Raw genomic sequence first — 20259 nt, 5'->3', positions numbered from 1 at the left:
TTGCCCCTTCACAGCCCCCTGCCTTTCCCTGGCATGTTGCTGGCTTTCCTCCATTTTGTATTTCTGGCACTGATAACAGAAGACAAAAACTGTAAACACAGGAAAAATAGATTTACCCCTATACTTTAGGGCTTTATTTCCAAAGTGTGAGTGCAAGCAACTAAAGCTATTTTCATTTACAGTTTGCCAGGTAGAATCAATGACATGTTCGCCCGAGATACCCAGTCATGGTGGCTGCCATGCCAGGTTCAGCAAACAGGAAATAAGACCTCTTCCTGTGCACATACAATCAGCGGGGACCATGAATACGGCAGGAGCAAACACTCCCTGTTCACTTTGACCAGTGTGTGAGAAACCTACGTTTATACGAGTGAGTTGGGGACTGCTTTGATGACAGTGATTGCAAGTATATTCAAAGCAAACATAAACAAAAAAACGAATAAATGCATCAAATAAAACTGTGGTAGAGTGTCTAAATACCATCTGGATAGAATGTGTGAGGATTTATTGTGATGCAAAGCACAAAAATCCTGAAAACTATTATCAGAACATTTGCCTTTTATCAAAAATTTACTGTGCACCTACTAGATGCCCTATACCTTACGGATTAGCAAATATTGCTCCCCCAGGCCCAATATGGTGAAATAATTGTCATTTAAGAGAGTTAATTGGGGCAAACTGAGGTATTTTTTGTTAAAAATAAGTAATGAGCTCCATTGAATCATCCCTTCATTGCATTTGTGTTATGTATGTATAAAGAAGTGTTTCCATGTGACAGTAAGAAATACTTTTATTTTTTAAAATGGGCATGATTTTTTGAAGGAAAATGACTCCATTTACTACACTAAGGTTTAATTTGTGGGCTTGTCTGAGTTGAGAGGATTTTTTTGCACTCTTCTTTGTAGCCTAGCACAATATTTGTCTAATGAATTTATGGGCTGCTATTGTTTGCCTGAATGTCTTGAGCACACCCAAGGCTCCTGTGCCTAGGCATTATGTCTCTGGGTGTTTGATGATTGAATAGATACACACCAGAAAGTGTAGATAGTCTTCACATGCTATGTCCGATAACAAGATTCTCATTTATGCTTATGTTTATAATTATTATCATCAAATTCTTTTAACATTTTTCTGAGACAGTTCTCAGAAGCTGAAGCTCACAGCTGGAGAGCAGGTCACCTGGAGTGTGTGGGAGAGGGTGAGACCTCTCTACTTACAATTCTGTTTACAACAGGTATGCCTTCTTGTTTCCCTAGTGTTCTGTAAGAATGGTGATGAAAAATATTACTTTTGAATCAAATACTTGAAAAAAAATCAACCGTGAAAATATATTTTGCAGAGAAACATAACCTGTTTCTTTTTTTTTTACAACAAACTTTATTATTTATTTATTTTTTGTTTGTTTATTTATTTGTTTGTTTGTTTGTTTATACATACAAGCCCTGGGTACAGTCAGAAGCGCGGGAGGGTGAGAGAATTCACCAGAGCCAGAGCGGGGAGCAGAGCAGGCAGAGGACCGAAGTACACTGCTGAGGGGAGCAGCGGGCTGCAGGAGAGGTCTGCGCACCATGTGGGACCCTCCTCCAGTGGCTGGGGAGCAGCCGGGGATCGAACCGAAGCCGCATAGGCTGCGGGCAGCTTCGCAACCCAGAGCTCAACTGCTGCGCCACCGGGGAGGCCCCATAACCTGTTTCTTATTTAATAGTAACTATTGTGTATTTTCTGTTTTTTTTTTTTTTTTTTTTTAAGTTTAGCAGTTGACAGATTGCAATGCAGAACTTTGTAATTCCCAAAGATTAAAATAATCCAATCTACCCCAGTTTAAGTGACATAAACAGATTTAATTGGAATAATCTCATTTATTAGGAAACAATCCTGGGTTAGGTTATTCCTCATACTGCATAATTCCTGCCTCAACCTCATATTCCTGCTTCTGGCCAGAGCATCAGCACTGGAGGTTCCCCCATGCCAAGGCAATTTGGGTGTCTCAATTTTCATTACACAGGTCCAGGCTTGTTTTTTTTTTTTTTTCCTTCCTCAAGTCAGGGCTCCATTTAGTACATGAAACACTAGTGGGAAATGCATGAAACATGCTTAATGCAATATGCTTCCATCCAATTTCCCCAAGGGTCTCAGGTATTCCCTAATATTATAAGGATCTAAAGTAGCAAGAGACATCTAAAACCAGGAGGAAAGTAGCTACACAAACCACCAGAATCAGTGGTTCTCAGACTTTGAAGTATAAGGAGAAGAGTCAAGAGGATTAGTAGGGTATCAATTTTGAATGTGGAACCCTGGATCAAGTTCTTTAGAATCTCTGAGTTAATCTATTTAATTCAGCTTTGTGCTTCCTGGCAGGCATGGAAAATGGAAATATTTTTCTCTATTTAGGGTAACTGTGTAATTTTACTCCTGTATATACTAACCAATATACATATACATAAACATGCATATATACACGTATATACTGTATACTCGATATATTTGCTTTTCTTTTCTTTTTCTTTTTTTATTTTCTTTTATATATTTTTTACATCATTTTTCATTTTTGCACAATGTCTGCATTTTCATCTTGGTTATAGTGCCCATAAAATTCCCAACCCCCTTATTTTGGCCGTAATCCCTTCTAAGCCCCCACCCCCACCCCGTCATAGTATGTCTCTGGTTTATAGTAGCTTGTTGATTTTGATTTTGATTTTACTATAATTAGTCTTTTTCCTGGTCCCTTATTTAGGTTTTCTAAATTCCTGCTATGAGTGAGACCATCCGGTATTTTTCTTTTTCTTTCTGACTTATATTTGCTTTTAAACCAACAAACTTGAGAAAAGTTAGAGGTGGGTGCTTGCATAATTCTCATACACATCAGTGCTTAATGAGGGACACATGTTTTCCTGATAGTAACTTCATAAAAGGATTTTCTTTGGATAGCTTCCTTTATGAGGGATTTTGAACAGTTTTAAGGACATTTTCTTATAACCTTTTAAATTTTCCAATTTAAAGAAACACATGTTTTGTAGCAACAATATAAAAATACAGAATTAATGACTATTAAGTTTTACTTCTTTCCAAATTATTCTTCTACACCTGTATTTAAAATTAAAATGTAATAATTAGGGCCTCCCCCGTGGCGCAGCAGATTGAGCACAGTGCTGTGAAGCTGTCTGCAGTCTCTGCAGCATAGGTTTGATTCCTGGCCAGCCAGGGAGTTACCCACATGGCTCAGCAGACCTCTCCTTTCTCCCCTGCTCCCCTCAGCAGTGTATTTTGGTCCGTCTACCTGTTCTGCTCCTTGCTCTGTATCTGGTGAATCCTCTCACCCTCCTCTGGCCTGTACCCCAGTGTATAAAAATAAATAAACCTTTCAAAAATATATAATAACTAAAATATATAATTCTGCTTTTGTAAAAACTCACCAATAATTGCATGTTATCTTTTTAAAAAATATTTTCATTTTTTTAAAGATTTATTTATTTTTATACAAGAAGCTGGGGTACAGGCCAAAGGAATGGGAGGGTGAGAGGATTTTCCAGAGACAGAGTGGGGAGCAGAACAGGCAGACAACAGAAATGTTGTCAACACTGCTGAGGGGAGCAGTGGGCATGACAGGAGAGGTCTGCCACACCATGTGGGATTCTTGCCAGCCAGCAGGGATCCAACTGGCACTGCAGAGGCTGCCGACAGCTTCACAGAGCTGCGCTCAACCCGCTGTACCACCAGTGAGGCCCTGCATGTATATCTTTTCATGATAATAAAGATAAGGTTGATATCTCTTGAAAGTATGTATTCTGTTTCAGCATATTTATGTACAGTTAAACAATTTATCAAATTGTACTTAGTGGACATTCAGTTGTTTGTAATAACTCTCAGTTAAATAAAATACTGCAACTTCAGCTTTTGCATACAAACATGTTTGCTCACTGGTTTGTTTACTTGATAAAATCCTAAAAGTTAAATGACTAAATTTAACACAGCCACCTGGAAAGTTTCTTGAAACCTTTTGCTAACTGCCCTCTGGAAAGGTGTCACCAAGGTTAACTCCCGGTAGTGGAGAATAAAGACATGAATCTCCTCACCAGCTCCCATCCTCAGGTGACTCAGGTGAAAAAAGTGGTCTGACAGTCATTTTGCTAATGCTACTGAGGTACAAATACTTTGATTTTTGGCTAAAGTTTTTTATTTGTTCAAATTTGTTAACATCCTTTACCTTGTTTCTACTAGTATTTTTTTGTTTAATTCTGGGCTGTTTTCACAATGACGTTATGACTCTTGTTTTCCTAACAAGTTTGTCTTAAAATTACAAATAATTTTTGAATTTTGATATAAGTAATTTATGATTTTAAGCTCCACTGACTTCTTTAGTAAAATATTCCACTAAACCCACCTTATAAACCAATTCTCTTGAATCTTCATGTACTTAAGGCTATAAATTAACATTTAAAATCTGTATTCCAAGATCAGTTTACTTTTGCTTCATGAGAGCTGGATCTGCCTTTCTTTTCTCTTTGCAAATGATTGCAGCAATATCATCCCCTGAAAGAAATCTATTCTGTCCTCAGAGATTTAAATTATTTCTTCATTTGTTTCATTTTTTAAAGATTTATTTATTTAAGCAGACAAGAACTGGGGTGTAAGCCAGAGGTGCGGGGTTGGGAGGATTCACCAGAGAGAGTTGGAAGCAGAACAGGCAGATCTACTGAAATACACTGTTGAGGGGAGCAGTGGGAGAGGCAGGCAAGGCAGGAGAGGTCTGCTGCACCATATGGGTTGCTCCCTGGCCAGCAGGGGATCTTGCTGCAGTGGCTAGCGATAGCTTGATAGCGCTGGGTTAAAACCCTGTGCCACCAGGGAGGCTCTCTTCATCTGTTTCTATCTTTCTCCTCTGCTCTATGATTAGTATCAGGTATTTTTATATTTTTCTATTTATATAATGTATTTTTTTAATTATATATATATATTTTTAAAGATTTATTTATTTATAAAAGCACTGGATACAGTCAGAAGCACGGGAGGGTGAAAGAATTCACCAGAGCCAGAGCGAGGAGCAGAACAGACGAACCGATGAAACACACTGCTGAGGGGAGCAGCGGGCGGCAGGAGACCCTGCGTGCCATGTGAGACCCTTGCTGGCAGCCAGGGGATCGAACCAGTGCTGTAGAGGTTGCGGGCAGCTTCGCAGCCCAGTGCTCAACGGCTGCGCCACCGGGGAGGCCCTACTTTTTATAATATTGCATTATAATGTTTTCATTTGCAAAAATAAGCTTATCAGGATGTATTTTCTTTTTGGCGAGCTCTAAGTATCTTTCACCTAAATTTTATTTAAAAAAAAGAACACAAGTTCTCTGTGTGTGAGTCAATGTGGGGATAAATAAAGGTGAGTACATAAGGTTGTAGGGAAGATCGCACACTGGGGAGTGAAGAGCAAGTGGCAAATTCAAGAAGATGCAGTCACCTTGGGCTCTGGTCACTGGAATAATCCACAACCAGACACTGAGCATGAAGTGCAGGTGCATGTCCCTGAAGTCATCTTCCTTGATTTTTCACAACTTTCAGTGGGACTACTGACCATGAGGACCCAAGTAACACAACTAAATTCATGGATAAGAGGTTGGGACACTGGATATGCTGGCTTTGGGTACTAGATATGCAGGGATTACACTTTATTTTGCTTGATTTAACATTTTAATAATTTTTTGAGGTAATATTATTTTAAAGCACCTTTTGTGGTTCAGAGATATAGGATCACACTTCTTCAGATATATGTCACTAGACATGTCCACCACTAAGGCATCCATAGTTCCCCAACATAGTCCATTGGGTCCCCCCAACACATTGTTCTCCTCTTTCTCTCCAACACCCCTCTGGTAGCTTAATTTTACCAACAGTTTTCTAAGGTTTGTTATTGGTTTGGTTTGACTGACCCTTTGTTTTGTTTCTTAATATTCAATATAAGAGTGAAAACATCCATTGTCTTTCTCCTTCTGAATTGTTTCACTCATCATGATCCCTTCCAGATCCTTCCAAATGACAAGAGTGCATATTAATCGCCGAGTAGTATACCTCTATGCTTATATATCACATCTTCTTAAAGGATTTGCCTTTATCTTTATAGGTGAGAAATCGGGCTAGTTCTGATTAAATGGAGAACTTCTGTCTCCTCTCCAGGATGCAGCCAGGGATGTTACAGGCAAAGCCAACATCCTTCTAGAAGCAGCTTTAGAGATGCCCAGGGCTCTGTTAGGTGTCCAATACTGCACTGTAGAGGATGGAAACAACAATCTCAGACTTCAAAATGTTAATATTGAAAAGTACATCTGATACCCTGCTAGAGAAGGGGCCAGAATGATAAATAGTTGCCTCATATTTTAACAGCAACACCTCCTGACAAAGTGACCTGCCAGAGATGTTTACTACAAAATGTAATCTCAGATACTTTCATTAATTTACTGCCTGGACAGGGTTAAACCTTCCATTTGTATTTGGGTGAGAATTTTCCAGAGGTGAGATTATTGTTTTGCTTTTTTTGTTTTTGTTTTACATAATTGTTCTCTCTGAATTAGAAAAGAAGATGGTGTTCAGATGAAGTCATTCCTCTGGATGGATAGCTACATGCCCTTCCCCTTGGTCCTGACAGAATTGTGGTACACAGGGAAAGTCTGAAGTTTGTGGATGTCAATAAAGGAAATACTTGATTATGAAGTAGGGGAGCTATAGTGTCAAAAGTACAGTGGCCAGGTACAGGACAGGTTTAAGGAAATACTTGATTCTGAAGCAGGGGAGCTATAGTGTCAAAAGTACAGTGGCCAGATAGAGGACAGGTTTTCACCCACATGCAAAATTATAAAGACTACTCAGTTTCAGGGAATAACAACAATGAGGTTTATTTAATGAACAGGGGAAACAAGTAGTTTCTGAGGCCACAAGTGACTGGCTATCTCACCCCAGATAGTGTCCAGTGTCGAAAGGTCCCAAACAAAAGGTAGCTCATTTAAGATGCTGCTGTCCCATCAGTGAAGGCCTAAATCTCATGGCATACTGGCAAGCAGCAGGCCGGGATGCAACTCATCACACTGGAGGTGCTCCCAGGTAAGGGATGCTGTAGCCCAAAGCAACAGTGGGAAAGTCAGGATGGACAGCATAGACGCTGGGTCAGACAACAATGGAAGCAACAGTGCTAGGAGGTGGTTCCAGAGGATCAACAGCTCTCACAGTTCCATACATGTTAACAGCTTGCAAAAGTGATGCGACCTCAACAGTGCTAGGCAGCACTGGTCACCAGGAGGACACCACCAATGTCAGTAACACCAGTGTTGCAGTTCTTTTTGAGTTGTTGGCCAACACCAACAACAAACAACTCCTTGAGATACCAGGCCCAGGGCTTTTGGTGCTCCTTTCAGGTGACATCAGAGGCAGGGCCAGATGCAGCCCCTGCCTCTGCAAAACTCATTGGCATCTCTTCTTTCTTTGGAGGTCAGCTGCTGGATGCTGCTGCTTTCTTCTTTCGAGGAAGAACCTTCATTCTTTCCTCAGAGGCCAGGAACAGGCTCTCTCCCAAGCTGGCTCCTGCTCTGCCTTATATCCTCTTTCAGGGTTTCCCACCAACAGTCTGATTTGACCATTTTCAATCGGATTTCTAATTGGACCACACCAATTAGCTCAAAGCTCACATTTCATTGGTCCATTCTATAATCCAAGCACCAAATATAACTGTAAAGCCCAGGGAGCCTGCAGCAGCACTGCGAGGTAGGCTATGCTGCAACCCCACCATCTTGGCCTGGTCTCTGTTGGGCTACTAACAGACTTCAGCTGGAGATCACCACAGTGATGAACTGGCCCAGTGAGGCCCCATGCAGCCCTGACCAAGGCACTGAATGCCCTGGGGAGGCATGGTAGGTAACCACTGCCATCCACCATCACTGTTGGTCTCTGCCTGCAACCTGAGCCCCAGTGGGGCCACTGGTGGCTGACAGTAAAATACCCACCACTGGCTGCCACTTGCACTGCCCATAAGCAGCACTCTGGGGTTGAGCACTAAAGGACAGGCTGCTTACAGGCAGCGACTTTGTGCAGGTGGAAAACCTACACCAATTTTCCAACAGCTCCCTCTGTTTAACTGGCAGTGAAGAAGAACCACTCTTGCCCAACACTGTGAGGCTCCAGTTATAATTCCAAAACCAAAATATATTATATTTCTCTTTCAGAAGAATGAGCAGAGTCAAATTGTAACAGTGTGCTATCCATAGAAAGAGCAAGTTCCAGGTTTCCTGCCCTCACCCAAGGAGAAAACTGGGGGAAGAAAAGAAAAATAAGACTGCTGGAGGCACATGGAGCAGAGAGACATGTAAAGAAGCTGTACTTACTTCTCAGCCTTGGACTTGTACCAGGGACTTGGGGGATGTGGATGTAGACACTTGAAAGAGACAGATGCGGCTGAGAGACCCGTTGGGAGGCTGAAAATGACAGCCTTTTTCTTGACTTGGGTTTTGATTTTGTTCTTTTCCTTCCAGACTTGCCTGCCCCCTTCTGCTCCTCTCCTATGGCTCCCCACCATAAGGTGTCTTAGACATGTGGCAAACTTTTGGACCTCAGAGGTCCGCATTGGGCCAACCCTGTTTAGCTGGGCATTTACTCATGAAGGGATGGGTAATTTGGGGTGTTTAATTGGAAATTATTTTAACTATTTTCTTTATCTTTTCTTTATTGCACACTAATTTTATTCAAGTCCTTTTTTATTGAAGGTGTTATGCACTAAAAATATGTTTGTCTTTATGCAGTGGATGGCAGAACCTATTTAGAGCAAGCAGGTTTGGGGGTCTGGGGTACCCCTCAGTCTGCCCCACTAACAAAACTACCCCCAAGGGATTTACACATGTGCTTGGAGTTCTTTGGCTTCACGACCTCATTCTGTATCACTTGGGAGAAGAAATAAGGTAGAAGCCCTAAGAAACATTTCTGAAAAGTCTAGAAACACAGAAAAGATTTGGGTTTTAAATTTTTTTTCCTATTACTGTTTGTTTCCTTTTTTAATAAGTCAATGAAAGTTATTCATTTTGTGGCAACAAGGGAGACTAAAGTACAATATCAAAATATAAAATTGAGTTCTAGCTCTAACTTTCCTAAATACTAGTTGAGTAACCTTAGATAAATACTTTACACTCTTAGCTTCAATCTTCATATTTACAAAATAGAAAAAATATTTACTGAGCTGAGGTTTAGGAGAGCACTTCATAAACTCTATCAGGATCCAAAATATCTGTATAGAAATATAAAATTTAGGGCCTCCCCGGTGGCGCAGCGGTTGAGCGCTGAGTTGCGAAGCTGCCCGCAGCCTCTGCAGCTCCGGTTCAATCCCCGGCTGCTCCCCGGCCACCGGAGGAGGGTCCCACATGGCGCACAGACCTCTCCTGCCGCCTGCTGCTCCCCTCAGCAGTGTACTTCGGTCCTTCTGCCTGCTCTGCATCCCGCTCTGGCTCTGGTGAATTCTCTCACCCTCCCGTGCGTCTGACTGTACCCAGTGCTTGTATAAATAAATAAATAAATCTTAATATATATATATATATATATATATATATATATATATATATAATTTATGTGTATACCAGTATAACAACATTTGGGAGGCTGAGGAATCCCCTACAGCCCATAAATACATTTGACCAGATAATCTGTGACCATGAAATCTGTGATCTGTACTCCACAGTTATAATACCTGAATTAAGGAGGTCAGGACATGAAACTTCTAGGTAGATCTGGCATTCCAACTCTAAGGAGGGATATTATAAAATAAACCACTGTTGTTGTTAACTTTCAGAAGATCTTGGTGGCCATTATGGAATGGTGGCATTCTGGTATCAGGACATGTGAGGGGCTGAAGCTGGGCTGCAGGATGCTCTGTTGCAGACAAAAAAGAGTTCTTTGTCATCCAAAATGTACAGACACACTCAAAAATGCCCAAACCTTTTATTTCCCCATTGTACTCTCCATAATGCCTTCCTAGAGACTGAAGTTCTTTTTCAGTAGACTACAGTTTCTTTTTCCTTCTTATTGAAGGGATTGTAGGGTCCGACAGTTGTGACCATTCGAGACAGCGGTGCCTGACGATGAAAGAGGTCAAATTCCATTTCTTTCCGTAGGATGCTATAACAGAGTAGAAATAAAAGAAAAAAATGACATAGAAACATACAGTCTCATCCATGCCTCAATTAATAATACATGTGTACATATGGAGGGAGAAGGGAGTGGGTGGGAGGGAGAGAGATAGATGATATGGGGAGACAGAGACACATAACAGAAACAGAGAGGCACTGGTAATGATTAATCTTTTTACAGATTGTTTCTTTCATTCATTTACATTCAGTTCCATTTATTGCATTACATGCATTATATTGCAGTTTCTTTCATTGAATATTTACTCTGTGCCTAGAATATAGAAAACACAGCTGAAGGGAGGTGAGTTTATAGAGTGGCAGCTAAATAAAATCTGAGTTGTGCTGAGGGTATGAAGAAGCCCACCTCTCTGAGCCTGGAATGGTGATCCACCAGGAGTCCAGATCAGGGCAGAGTTAGGTAATGGTGAAAACAAGGAGATATAGGCAAGAAGAGGTATGGGGTATATGTGGGGGGGGGACAGGGAGCATGTAGGGAGAACTTGAAGAGGAAGCATGATAGAGGGGCAGGATGGGATAGTCCAGCCATGTGCAGGACTGAGCATAATTTCACCCTGTAGTGGGGGTTAAGCTGACTGCTCTTAACCTCACATGTCTTAGTCTGCTCATCTATCCAGGGAGCATAACAACTACCCGAGCTTGTTGTGAGAGCTGAAAGAAAATCACTGTGGAATGTGTATTACTCTAAAAATGATGTTTTCCAGCACTGTTTGAACCCAACTTTCTTGAACCCACAACTGCCTGCAACAACTTTTCTGTAAATCTTATGCTGTTTGAATCATTCACAGAGAATGCAATGTCCCTGTGCATTACAAAACACAAAGCAACCAAATCCAAAATGGCTTTGCTTTCATGCTATGATGATCATGAAGTAATACATTTGTTTTATGTTGTGGGAAATGGCCATGGAAGTGAGAACTCAGGTTTTGGTGAAGGTTGCATTCTGGTGGGAGGGGATACGAAGAATGCTAGATATTCCATTGGGATGGAAACAGGAGTAGAGGGAGGTACCTCTGAATGTGTCTTATTACAAATTCAGAGATCCACACTATCCCTTCTACCATCTGCACCTGCACTTCCTCTCCTTAGATCTCTTCTGAAAACCTCTTTCCTTGCTATTCTACAGCTTATTTAAAATATCAGCCCCAAGACACAGGAGTCTTGCACATGCCAATCAAAATATATTGTAGGCTATGCAGCCCCAACCCCTTTGCATTAACATTTGAAACCTACAAGACTCAACCTGAAACCAAAACTTTGGACTGTCAACCAAAAAGTTTCCAGTAAATGTTCTTTCTTGTCCTCCACATGAAGGGCTCCAAGGGTACCATACAGGATCTTGCAGGTAGCAGTGTTTCCTTTGATTGGTGGTAGCAGAATTCATGGCAAGGGTGGACTGGGAGGATGTGGAGACAGGGGAGAAGGAGGATTGGTAGTTTTCTTTTTAAGAACATTTATAGTTGAAGGAAGGAGAGTAGAGAAACAGGATGGCAGGTCAGGGGGGAATAACTTTGACTCAGACAATAGGAAAACCTGGCTGGGCTTCTTCACAGAAAGCAGGAAGAAGAAGGAGAGGGTCAAGATTTCAAAGGGAAGCACAGGCACTTTAGGAAAGTGAAAACCCATTTTTCCAGGAGGAGAAGAAGAAACAGAAGTATTGGCAGAGGTACAGATTGTGGAGTGGGGGAGGGGAAGAAGAGTCAGTTTGGATGTCCAGTGACAGAAAATGAACCAGTCTGCTGAGGGGGACCTGATGGGAGGAGTGGCGAAGTCCAAGTAGGGGCCCATGGGAAATGGCACAGACTCTGAGCAAAGAGGGTACATTCCAGAGTCACAGTGGGTGTACACAGAGCCAAGTGTTCAGAAGTGCCCAGGATAAGCCCATATACAGATGTTTCAGAAACAACAGGAAAAAATGTATCAAGTCAGATAGACATTATCAGGAGGAAGTCAGGTTACCTTACCAAGTTCTCATGATATTCATCAGAGATCTAGATTCCTACTGCTACTGAAAAATGTTAGGCAAAAATCCCACCCTGGTGTCAGAAAAAATCATAGGTGATATTTCATGATGAAGATTTTCCAAGTCCTGATTTTCTCTGGTTACAGCATAGGGGCAGGACAGAGGCCACTCACTGCCTTCCTGCTAACAAAACACTTTGGACAATGCATCTCCCTACTGTGCTTTTCTCCCTGCTGACCTCTTGTCATCAGCAGGTGTTGGGGTGAATCTAGGAGTGAAATGTGGGCACCTGATGCAACACAATGCTGTCAGTTGGGGTGACATTGGGGATGCTGCCACTAACTCTATTTCCAGAACCCATGTTTACCCTAAGAATCAGAACTCCAGAAGATTTCTTGTCCCCACTCTTGGATAACAGATAGCAGATCAGTGTGTAGTGGGGGAAGGAGGAGATCATGGGCAATAAGAAATAAGCAATCTAGCTATGAGCATGTTGTCAAAGGTGCAGTTTTGTTTTTTTTTTTATTTTTTCAAGTAGTAATGGTAGTAACCTTGTAAACAGTAGTAACTAGTAGCAACAGCAGTAGTAATAGTACTAGCAGTAGTAGTATCTGGAGGATAGTTTTCCTTTGAGAAATAGAGATTTCTTTGAAGTAATCTGGTAGCCAAATCACATGGCATGGAAATGTGCTAAACCAACAAATGTCGGGGATGAGAACTGAGATGTATAGGGCGAGAGAATGGATTGAGAGGGAGAACAATGAGGCATTGGAAATGTTCCCATCTGCACTGAGGAAATATTGTTGAGTAGGATCACTTCTCAATCACTCACCTGCCAGACACAATGTGTCAAAGGGGTTAAAGACACTACTATCAAGCTATTGCCAGCCATTGCAGCATGAGTTCGATCCCTGGTCAGCCAGGGAGCAACCTACGAGGCGCAGCAGACCTCTGCTGTCTCGTCTGCTGTTCCCCTCAGCAGCATATTTCAGTAGATCTGCCTGTTCTGCTCCCCACTCTGTCTCTAGTGAATCTCTCTCCTCACTCCCACCCCTCTAGCTTACACCCCAGTTCTTGTATGCAGAAATAAATAAATCTTTAAAAAATAAATGACAGTTATGAATTTGCATCTAATTTTAACACTGTCTTTTCAGATCCTTCACATGAATTAAAATACATCAAATTTCTAAACTTTTACTAATCCTGTATTTAGAAATGTGTTTTTTATGACATTTAAAATGTATCTTAACCTGAAACCATAAAATACATAGAAGGAAATATAGGCGAACACTACATGATATGCACATCAAAGACATCTTTACAGACACATGACCCAAAGCAGAAAGAGTGAAGGCAAAGATAAACAGCTGGGACTACATCAAATTAAAGAGCTTCTGCACAGCAAAAGAGACAATAACCAAAACAAAGAGAAACCCCACCGACTGGGAGAACATTTTTGCACACAACACTAATGATAAAGGACTGATCACAAAAATCTACAAAGAGCTGATGAGACTCAAAAAAAACAAAGAAAATAATCCAGTCAAAAATGGTCAGAAGAGCTAAAAAGAAACTTCTCTGAAGAAGAAATGCAAATGGCAACAGGTATATGAAAAAATGTTCAACATCACTTGTCATCAGGGAAATGCAAATCAAAACTACCAAGAGATACCATCTTACACGAGTGAGAATGGCACATATTAAAAAAACTAGCAACAACAAATGTTGGCAAGGTTGTGGAGAAAAAGGAACTCTCCTGCACTGTTGGTGGGAGTGCAAACTGGTCCAACCACTATGGAGAGCTGTGTGGAGATTTCTTGACCTACTAAACATAGAGCTTCCATATGATCCAGCAATTCCACTCCTAGGTATTTACCCAAGGGACACAGAAACATCAATTCCAAAGAGCACCTGCACCCCTATGTTTATAGCAGCACTGTTTACAATAGCTAATCTTTGGAAACAACCCAAATGCCCAAAAATAGATGACTGGATCAAGAAGATGTGGTACATATACACCATGGAATATTACTCAGCATTCAAAAAAGATAAACACATGCAATTTGCAGCAACATGGATGGAGCTGGAAGGGATCATGCTCAGCGAAATAAGCCAGAAAGAAAAAGAAAATTACTGGATGGTCTCACTCATAGCAGGAATCTAGAAAACTTAAATAAGGGACCAGGAAAAAGAATAACTATAAGAAAGAAAATATCAAAATCAACAAACAACTATGAACCAGAGACACTCTATGGGGGGTGGGGGGCGGGGAAAGGAGGGATTGGGGTCAAAATAAGGCGGTTGTAATTGTATGGGGAATATAAAAATAAAATTTAAATAAAAGAAAAAAACTATAAATTAACTAGAAAGTTGGTAGTTTAATACTACTTGGTACTCTCATTTCAAAAAACTTGGTTTATTTATATATTCAGGAGAGTTTGTGAGTTTGTTAGGGGGAAAGGATGTCCTGAGCTAATTCCATGCAGGCTTTGTGGACTCCACCCCCACTCCAGACCATAGCCATCAAGACATTGGGAAAGACAAATCCTGTCACCACCAAAGGGAAGGTGGCTGGGACCTGAGAGTGGAGTTAAGGAGCCAGGTTTGGTATAAAAACCAGACACGTGGGCCTTGGGGTCTCTTGCTCTCACTGGCCTACTGGCTTCACGGCTCCTGGCTTGCGGCCAGCTCTCAGAGAGTGCCATTTGGGATTCAGATCGGTGGATCGGGTAGGACACATTTAAAACTTTGTCTCCCACTTTTCTCCCTGAGTTGTACATTTCCTCATTTGCCCTTCCCTTGTAAATAAACCTTTTATTAACCTTTAAAAAAATAAATAAATAAATAAAATGTGTCTTAAGAGAAAAATGAATTTTTTTTTTTTTTGTGGGACCCTTGCTGGCGGCTGGGGAATGAAGTGCTCAACTGCTACGCCACCAGGGAAGGCCCAAGAGAAAAATGATTTTTTCCTCAAAAGTTTCTAGGCAAAATATTAGCCTACAAAATCAATGACTTTTTTTAAAAAAAAATATTTTTCATACGTGGGCTAGAGATTCTAGATAATTATCAAACTCCAACTTTAGAGAAGTTGGTAAAGTCCTGTCAGCAGGCAGCTGCTCTTCCCTCTCATCATTGTCTTTGGAACAGCCTCATGCACAACCCTGTAAAAAGGTGCAAACACTATACACACAGAGACTAGCAGGGAGCCTAAAAGCCACCCTTCTGAGATTCCAGGTGGCACGATGAGGGGCAGTTTCTATGGCCTCCCCTGGGTAAGCAGGACCCTGTCCACAGGCACCCTTGCCTTCAAATACATGAGACCCAATGTCCTACTTCACCAGTGTCCTGTGTGAACCGCTTCCTCCGTGTGGTTTTTATTAGTGCCTCCATGAAGATCCACGGTAGCTTGTGTGTGCCTCAGTTTCCTCATGTGTAAGTGGGATAACAACTGTACCTTCCTTAGAAGGAAAGGTTACCAGGATGGTGAAATGAGTTAGTACATTCCAAATGGGAAGTACTGGGCCAACATATGTGACCATAGTAGATCCTGAAATAACGTCACTTCATTCAATGTAATTTTGTTATAATATGGATGAGAAAAAAAATTCCAACAAACATTGGACAAAATGAGGCCAAGGACCTGTTATTTTGTTAAAGCCCGTTTCTGAGAACCTATCCGTGAAGGTAAGTGAGGACTTAGGATATATGGACTTATGATATTTGTCATCCACTACTACAGTTGTTTATATTTCTTTCTTACAGACTGTGAGCTCCTCACATATTGGGTCTACTTCTTATGAATTCCTGGAGTACAAAACACATTTGTTGACCCAATGAAAAAAATAGATGAAGTAATGAAAAATACTCATGAATGAATGAGTTAATGAACAACTGTATGTATTGAAACCTAGCTCAAAAATCCAGTTGCTGTCTTTTGCAACATTTCAGAAGTCCATTGGGGCAGGAACTCTGACTCTGGCCAAAGCCACCTCCTCAGAATGTCCTCCCTACTCTTGAGCTCTCTCTACTGTATCTCCATGACTTGCTGCTCCATAGCATGTCAGTCTCCAGAACTGATCTAGTTGTGCAGTTACTTGTGTACTTCATCATCATCTGTCTTTCACAACAGAACATTTGCTCCTGAGAAGAGGTATCTTTTGTATTCAACTCTGTGTTCACTGTCCTGAACAGGACCTGGGCCAGATGCAGGTTCATCAATGTTTGGTAAAGAATGACTTCTTTACTAAGAGAATGTGATATAAGAGAAAGGCACCCTTTTGTGAGGAGCTGTGCCTCACCCACCCCTACCCCTGCCCCCAATGCTCCTACACACCGATTACTAGGACAGTTGATTTATTTGCACTGGGCCAGCATGTAGACCTGGTTAAATCTGCATTTTCATTTTCAAAACTGTGTCATTTTATTCGCGAGGCCAAGACTTCCATCAAATGCTTTCAAATTTGAGTTATAATGAACAGTAATGTGCTGCTTCTTACTAGCAACTTCATATAATGAAGTCTTCAATAACCTTCTCTCTAATGTCTCCTATTTTTGATTTGCAAAAATGGTACTTAAAAATACATATGACTTTCGACAGAATTTTGTCTTTTATAAAAAACAAAGTGGTTATTCACAGAAGTAAGTGTGTGTCTCATGTAATCCATGCATCTAAGCAGTGTCCATGTCTGACGATAATGCAAAGGCTGATATGTGTGCAAAGGTTGTGAGATAAAGATGCTGTTCACCTAATACGTTTTAAGTGTCTTCGTATGCTCCTTTAGGAAACATCATTGGGAAAATGAAATCTTCTGTCTTTTTGATTTGACTATATATATAATTATATATATATTTATATTTGACTATATATATATATATATTGAACAATGTAAATTTATTCTAAATAATTATTTTTTAAAGGACTAACTATAATGAGGATCCTTACCTCCCCCTTCCCCAATGTATCTAAATGCAGTATATAACAGGATTCATACTTACTGGTGCACTTCTGAATCTGAAGATGGGGTTGCTGCTGGAATATCAGAATTTGCTGGGTGAGTGGCTGTGAAATGAACCTTACCAGTATATCCTGGAATATTTGCAGTTCTAAAGTAAAGAGTTAAAGGAGGGGAAAGAGAGGAAATTAAAATGAGTTTATGATATAACGGTGGTCACCAGTACCCAAATATGAAAATACAAATGGAGACACAGTCTGCTGTAAGGTGTGGGTATCAGGCTGTTGAACAAGAAAGGGAACAGATGTGTAGCTAATAGCTCTCCTCTAGTATAGAAGAAATTTATCTCAAGTCCATGTTTTTCTATTCTTTGGAGTAATACAGGAGTCACTGCTGATTTCTGTTTCATAATGAAGGCAGAAATATGTTTCTCATAGAACAGCAGCCCGTTCATGAGAACTCTGCAATGCTGATTCCAGTATTAGGAGACATACAACTGTTTCTTAAATGACAATTCTAGTCATCACTAATATACTGTATTACTGAGTTCACATAATTTCCTAAAATTGCACAAAAGTAAACAAACATTGGCCTGGTTAGTTTAGTTACACTTTTCGACTTCTTCTGTTCCTTTTCCCACCAGAAAAGCCTGGAAATGATGGAAAAGCTCATTCAGTGTGGATATGAAAGCCTCACCATAAGAGACAAACAAACCATCCAAAAGAAAAGGTAGTTCAGAGGAGCGTGAAGAATACTATCTTGCTATTTCTATAGCATTCAAAGTGCTTTACATGGATCATTTTCTGAGGGAGAGGCTGAACTCTTGGGTCTTCTGTGGCCTCAGTTCTATGTGCTGCTATGTCGCTTCAACCAAGAATTGCTACAGAAAAGTGAGATTTAAACTGTATTTTCAAAGAACACATTACATCAGAAACACGAGAATCACTCAAACAATACATTTTGTGGAATTCAGATTGCTCTGCCTGCCCTGCAGGGAGAAAGAGAAACATCACCCCTCTATCCTGCCCATGGCAGGGAAGTTTGTTGCTTCTACTCCCTCCATGGTTTGCCCTTCCCAGCCCTTGGCCCTTTCTTTGAGAGTGTGGCCTGGTTCCTTATTCTAATTTAATGCACAGACAAAATGAAGCACAGATGCAACCACACTTCTGTTGAAATGGAACACAGGGTGCCTCTGTGGATCTCATGGTGACATCCATAATCCTTTCCACACATCCAGTGAGCCACACCAAGCCTTCTCCCAGGGACCATCTATTTTAGGACTCATTTTCAAAATATGACACTAATGGCAGGTTACTCCTCATAGTCAGGGACTAAGGCCAACAGGAGAGAAGGAGAGAAGGGTGGTGGCATGGGTATGTGCAAGGGCAAGACTCATCTAGATCCCATGGCCACCTCGCAGGTCTGGTCGACTGGAGGAATCTCAGAGCCTTATTGCCTCAATTATAAAAGAGAGTAACAATGACACCAATCTCAAAAACATGGTGAGTGCAAAGTAAGAACATACTTGTGAAAGTATCCAGGGGAATAAAAAGGCAGCAATGTATACTGCATCACACTGGTGCCCTTTCATGTTGGTATCAGAAAGAAAGATAAAAAATTCCCTATCAGCAGGGAATAAATAAACTAATAATCCTCATATGTCTTTTCCAATTCTGTCTTCCATAATTATACAGGTGGTGACTTACTGCCTTGCAGACAATAAAGTTGGAAACACCTGATGCTTGCAAAGGGAAGGGAGATTACATCACCAGTAAAAGTAGCACAAACAGTAGAATTTGTGAGACCAGGAAAATGAGGCATATGAATTGCAGGGGAAACCTACCTTTACAGGGAGCCAAACCTCCCTTCCAAATCTGACTTCACCCTTTAACTAGCTGTGAGATTTTGCTGAAGTAATGAAAGCTAGTCAAATACAGTAGAGAGATGGGGCCTCCCTGGTGGTGCAAGGGGTTAAGCAATGCACTATGAAGCAATTGGCAACTACTGCAGCACGAGTTCAATCCCCAGCCAGGGAGCAACCCACAAGGCGCAGCAGACCTCTCCTGTCTCGCCCGCTGCTCCCCTCAGCAGTGTATTTTGTCAGTCTGCCTTTTCTGTTCCCCACTCTGTCTCTGGTGAATCCTCTCACCCCCTGCATCTCTGGCCTGTACCCCAGCTCTTGTATGCATAAATAAATAAATCTTTAAAAAAAATGCAGTAGAGAGAGACCACCACCAGCCTCTTAGGTGTACTCTGGGGATTGAAGAAATTCAATGAAAGTGAAATCAGCTAGCAAATCTTTTGAACTACAAGATTTTAAAGAAATAAGTACTTTCCTATATATGAAAGGTAGAGGATGCAAAGTTTATTCAGCACAGATAGTTATGAGATGTTAAGCCTGCCTTCCAAAGTTCCTGAATGCTGGCGTTTCTTAAAACTTAGCAATGCCCGAGACCCACCCCTAGACACTCTGATTTCAATGCTGAGGGTTATGCCCTGGGAACTGGGGTTTTCAGAAGCTCTCCAGATAATTCTAGTATGCAGTGATATTGCGTTGTCTCAATTTTAGAGCTACATTTTCAGATTTGTCAGCAGGATTCGGTGACTAAACCACTACTACTAAATTCTGGGCAGTACCCTATAGGATTTCTTGGAATTTTCTTGTAGAAGTGTAGCCATATGTCGGAGAGGTAACAGAAAGTGGGGCAAAACTATTCATGTATACATCTTTTTCCCAAACTGTCATTAAAGCTTCCAAGCATGTTACAAAGGAAATCCCCTTTTTCTGTCTGAGAGGTTTTATCCACTGCCTTAAAACACCTGCAGAAGTAAAATACCTCTGAAGTCCTACCCTGCTTTTAGAGCAGTTAAGAAGTCAAAGAAGCAAGCAAGCAATTTATAAATCAGGAGACAGGCTGTATATAAAACATCATAAAGTTACATGTGGCATGCAGGTTATTGATGTTGATGAATCAATATTGATGAATACATTTATTGTAATAATGATAGTATACAATATCATATCTAATAACAAGTCATGAACTAGTAGACAAATATAAGCTGCTTAGACTTGAGAAATAAATTCAGTTGCATGATAAACTGCCAAATACTTAAAAATGAAAGTCCTGTCTGAATATGCTTCTAAATCTATTCCATTTAACTGTTCTAAATCTATCCCATT

General features: G+C 40.9%; 1 protein-coding gene across 3 annotated transcripts in view; it reads right to left on the bottom strand.

Annotated features, from left to right (window-relative positions):
- Positions 1–9938: 9938 nt before the first annotated feature.
- The window catches only part of SPATA48 (spermatogenesis associated 48), a 69840-nt gene continuing 59519 nt past the window's right edge, over positions 9939–20259 (bottom strand). For all 3 annotated transcript variants that reach the window (XM_054695815.1, XM_037493336.2, XM_037493328.2), the window contains 2 exons: positions 17122–17229; positions 9939–10134 (listed from right to left, as the gene is read on the bottom strand). In XM_054695815.1, the coding sequence (XP_054551790.1) occupies positions 10011–10134; positions 17122–17229 (232 nt within the window). In that variant the 3' untranslated portion in view covers positions 9939–10010. The remainder of the gene's footprint in view (positions 10135–17121; positions 17230–20259) is intronic.

The sequence above is a fragment of the Talpa occidentalis genome, unplaced genomic scaffold (genome assembly GCF_014898055.3).
Source record: "Talpa occidentalis isolate TD23 unplaced genomic scaffold, MPIMG_talOcc4v2.1 talOcc4.10, whole genome shotgun sequence".
In the NCBI taxonomy this organism is placed as follows: Eukaryota; Metazoa; Chordata; class Mammalia; order Eulipotyphla; family Talpidae; genus Talpa; species Talpa occidentalis.
This window is presented reverse-complemented; position numbering and strand designations above follow the sequence as displayed.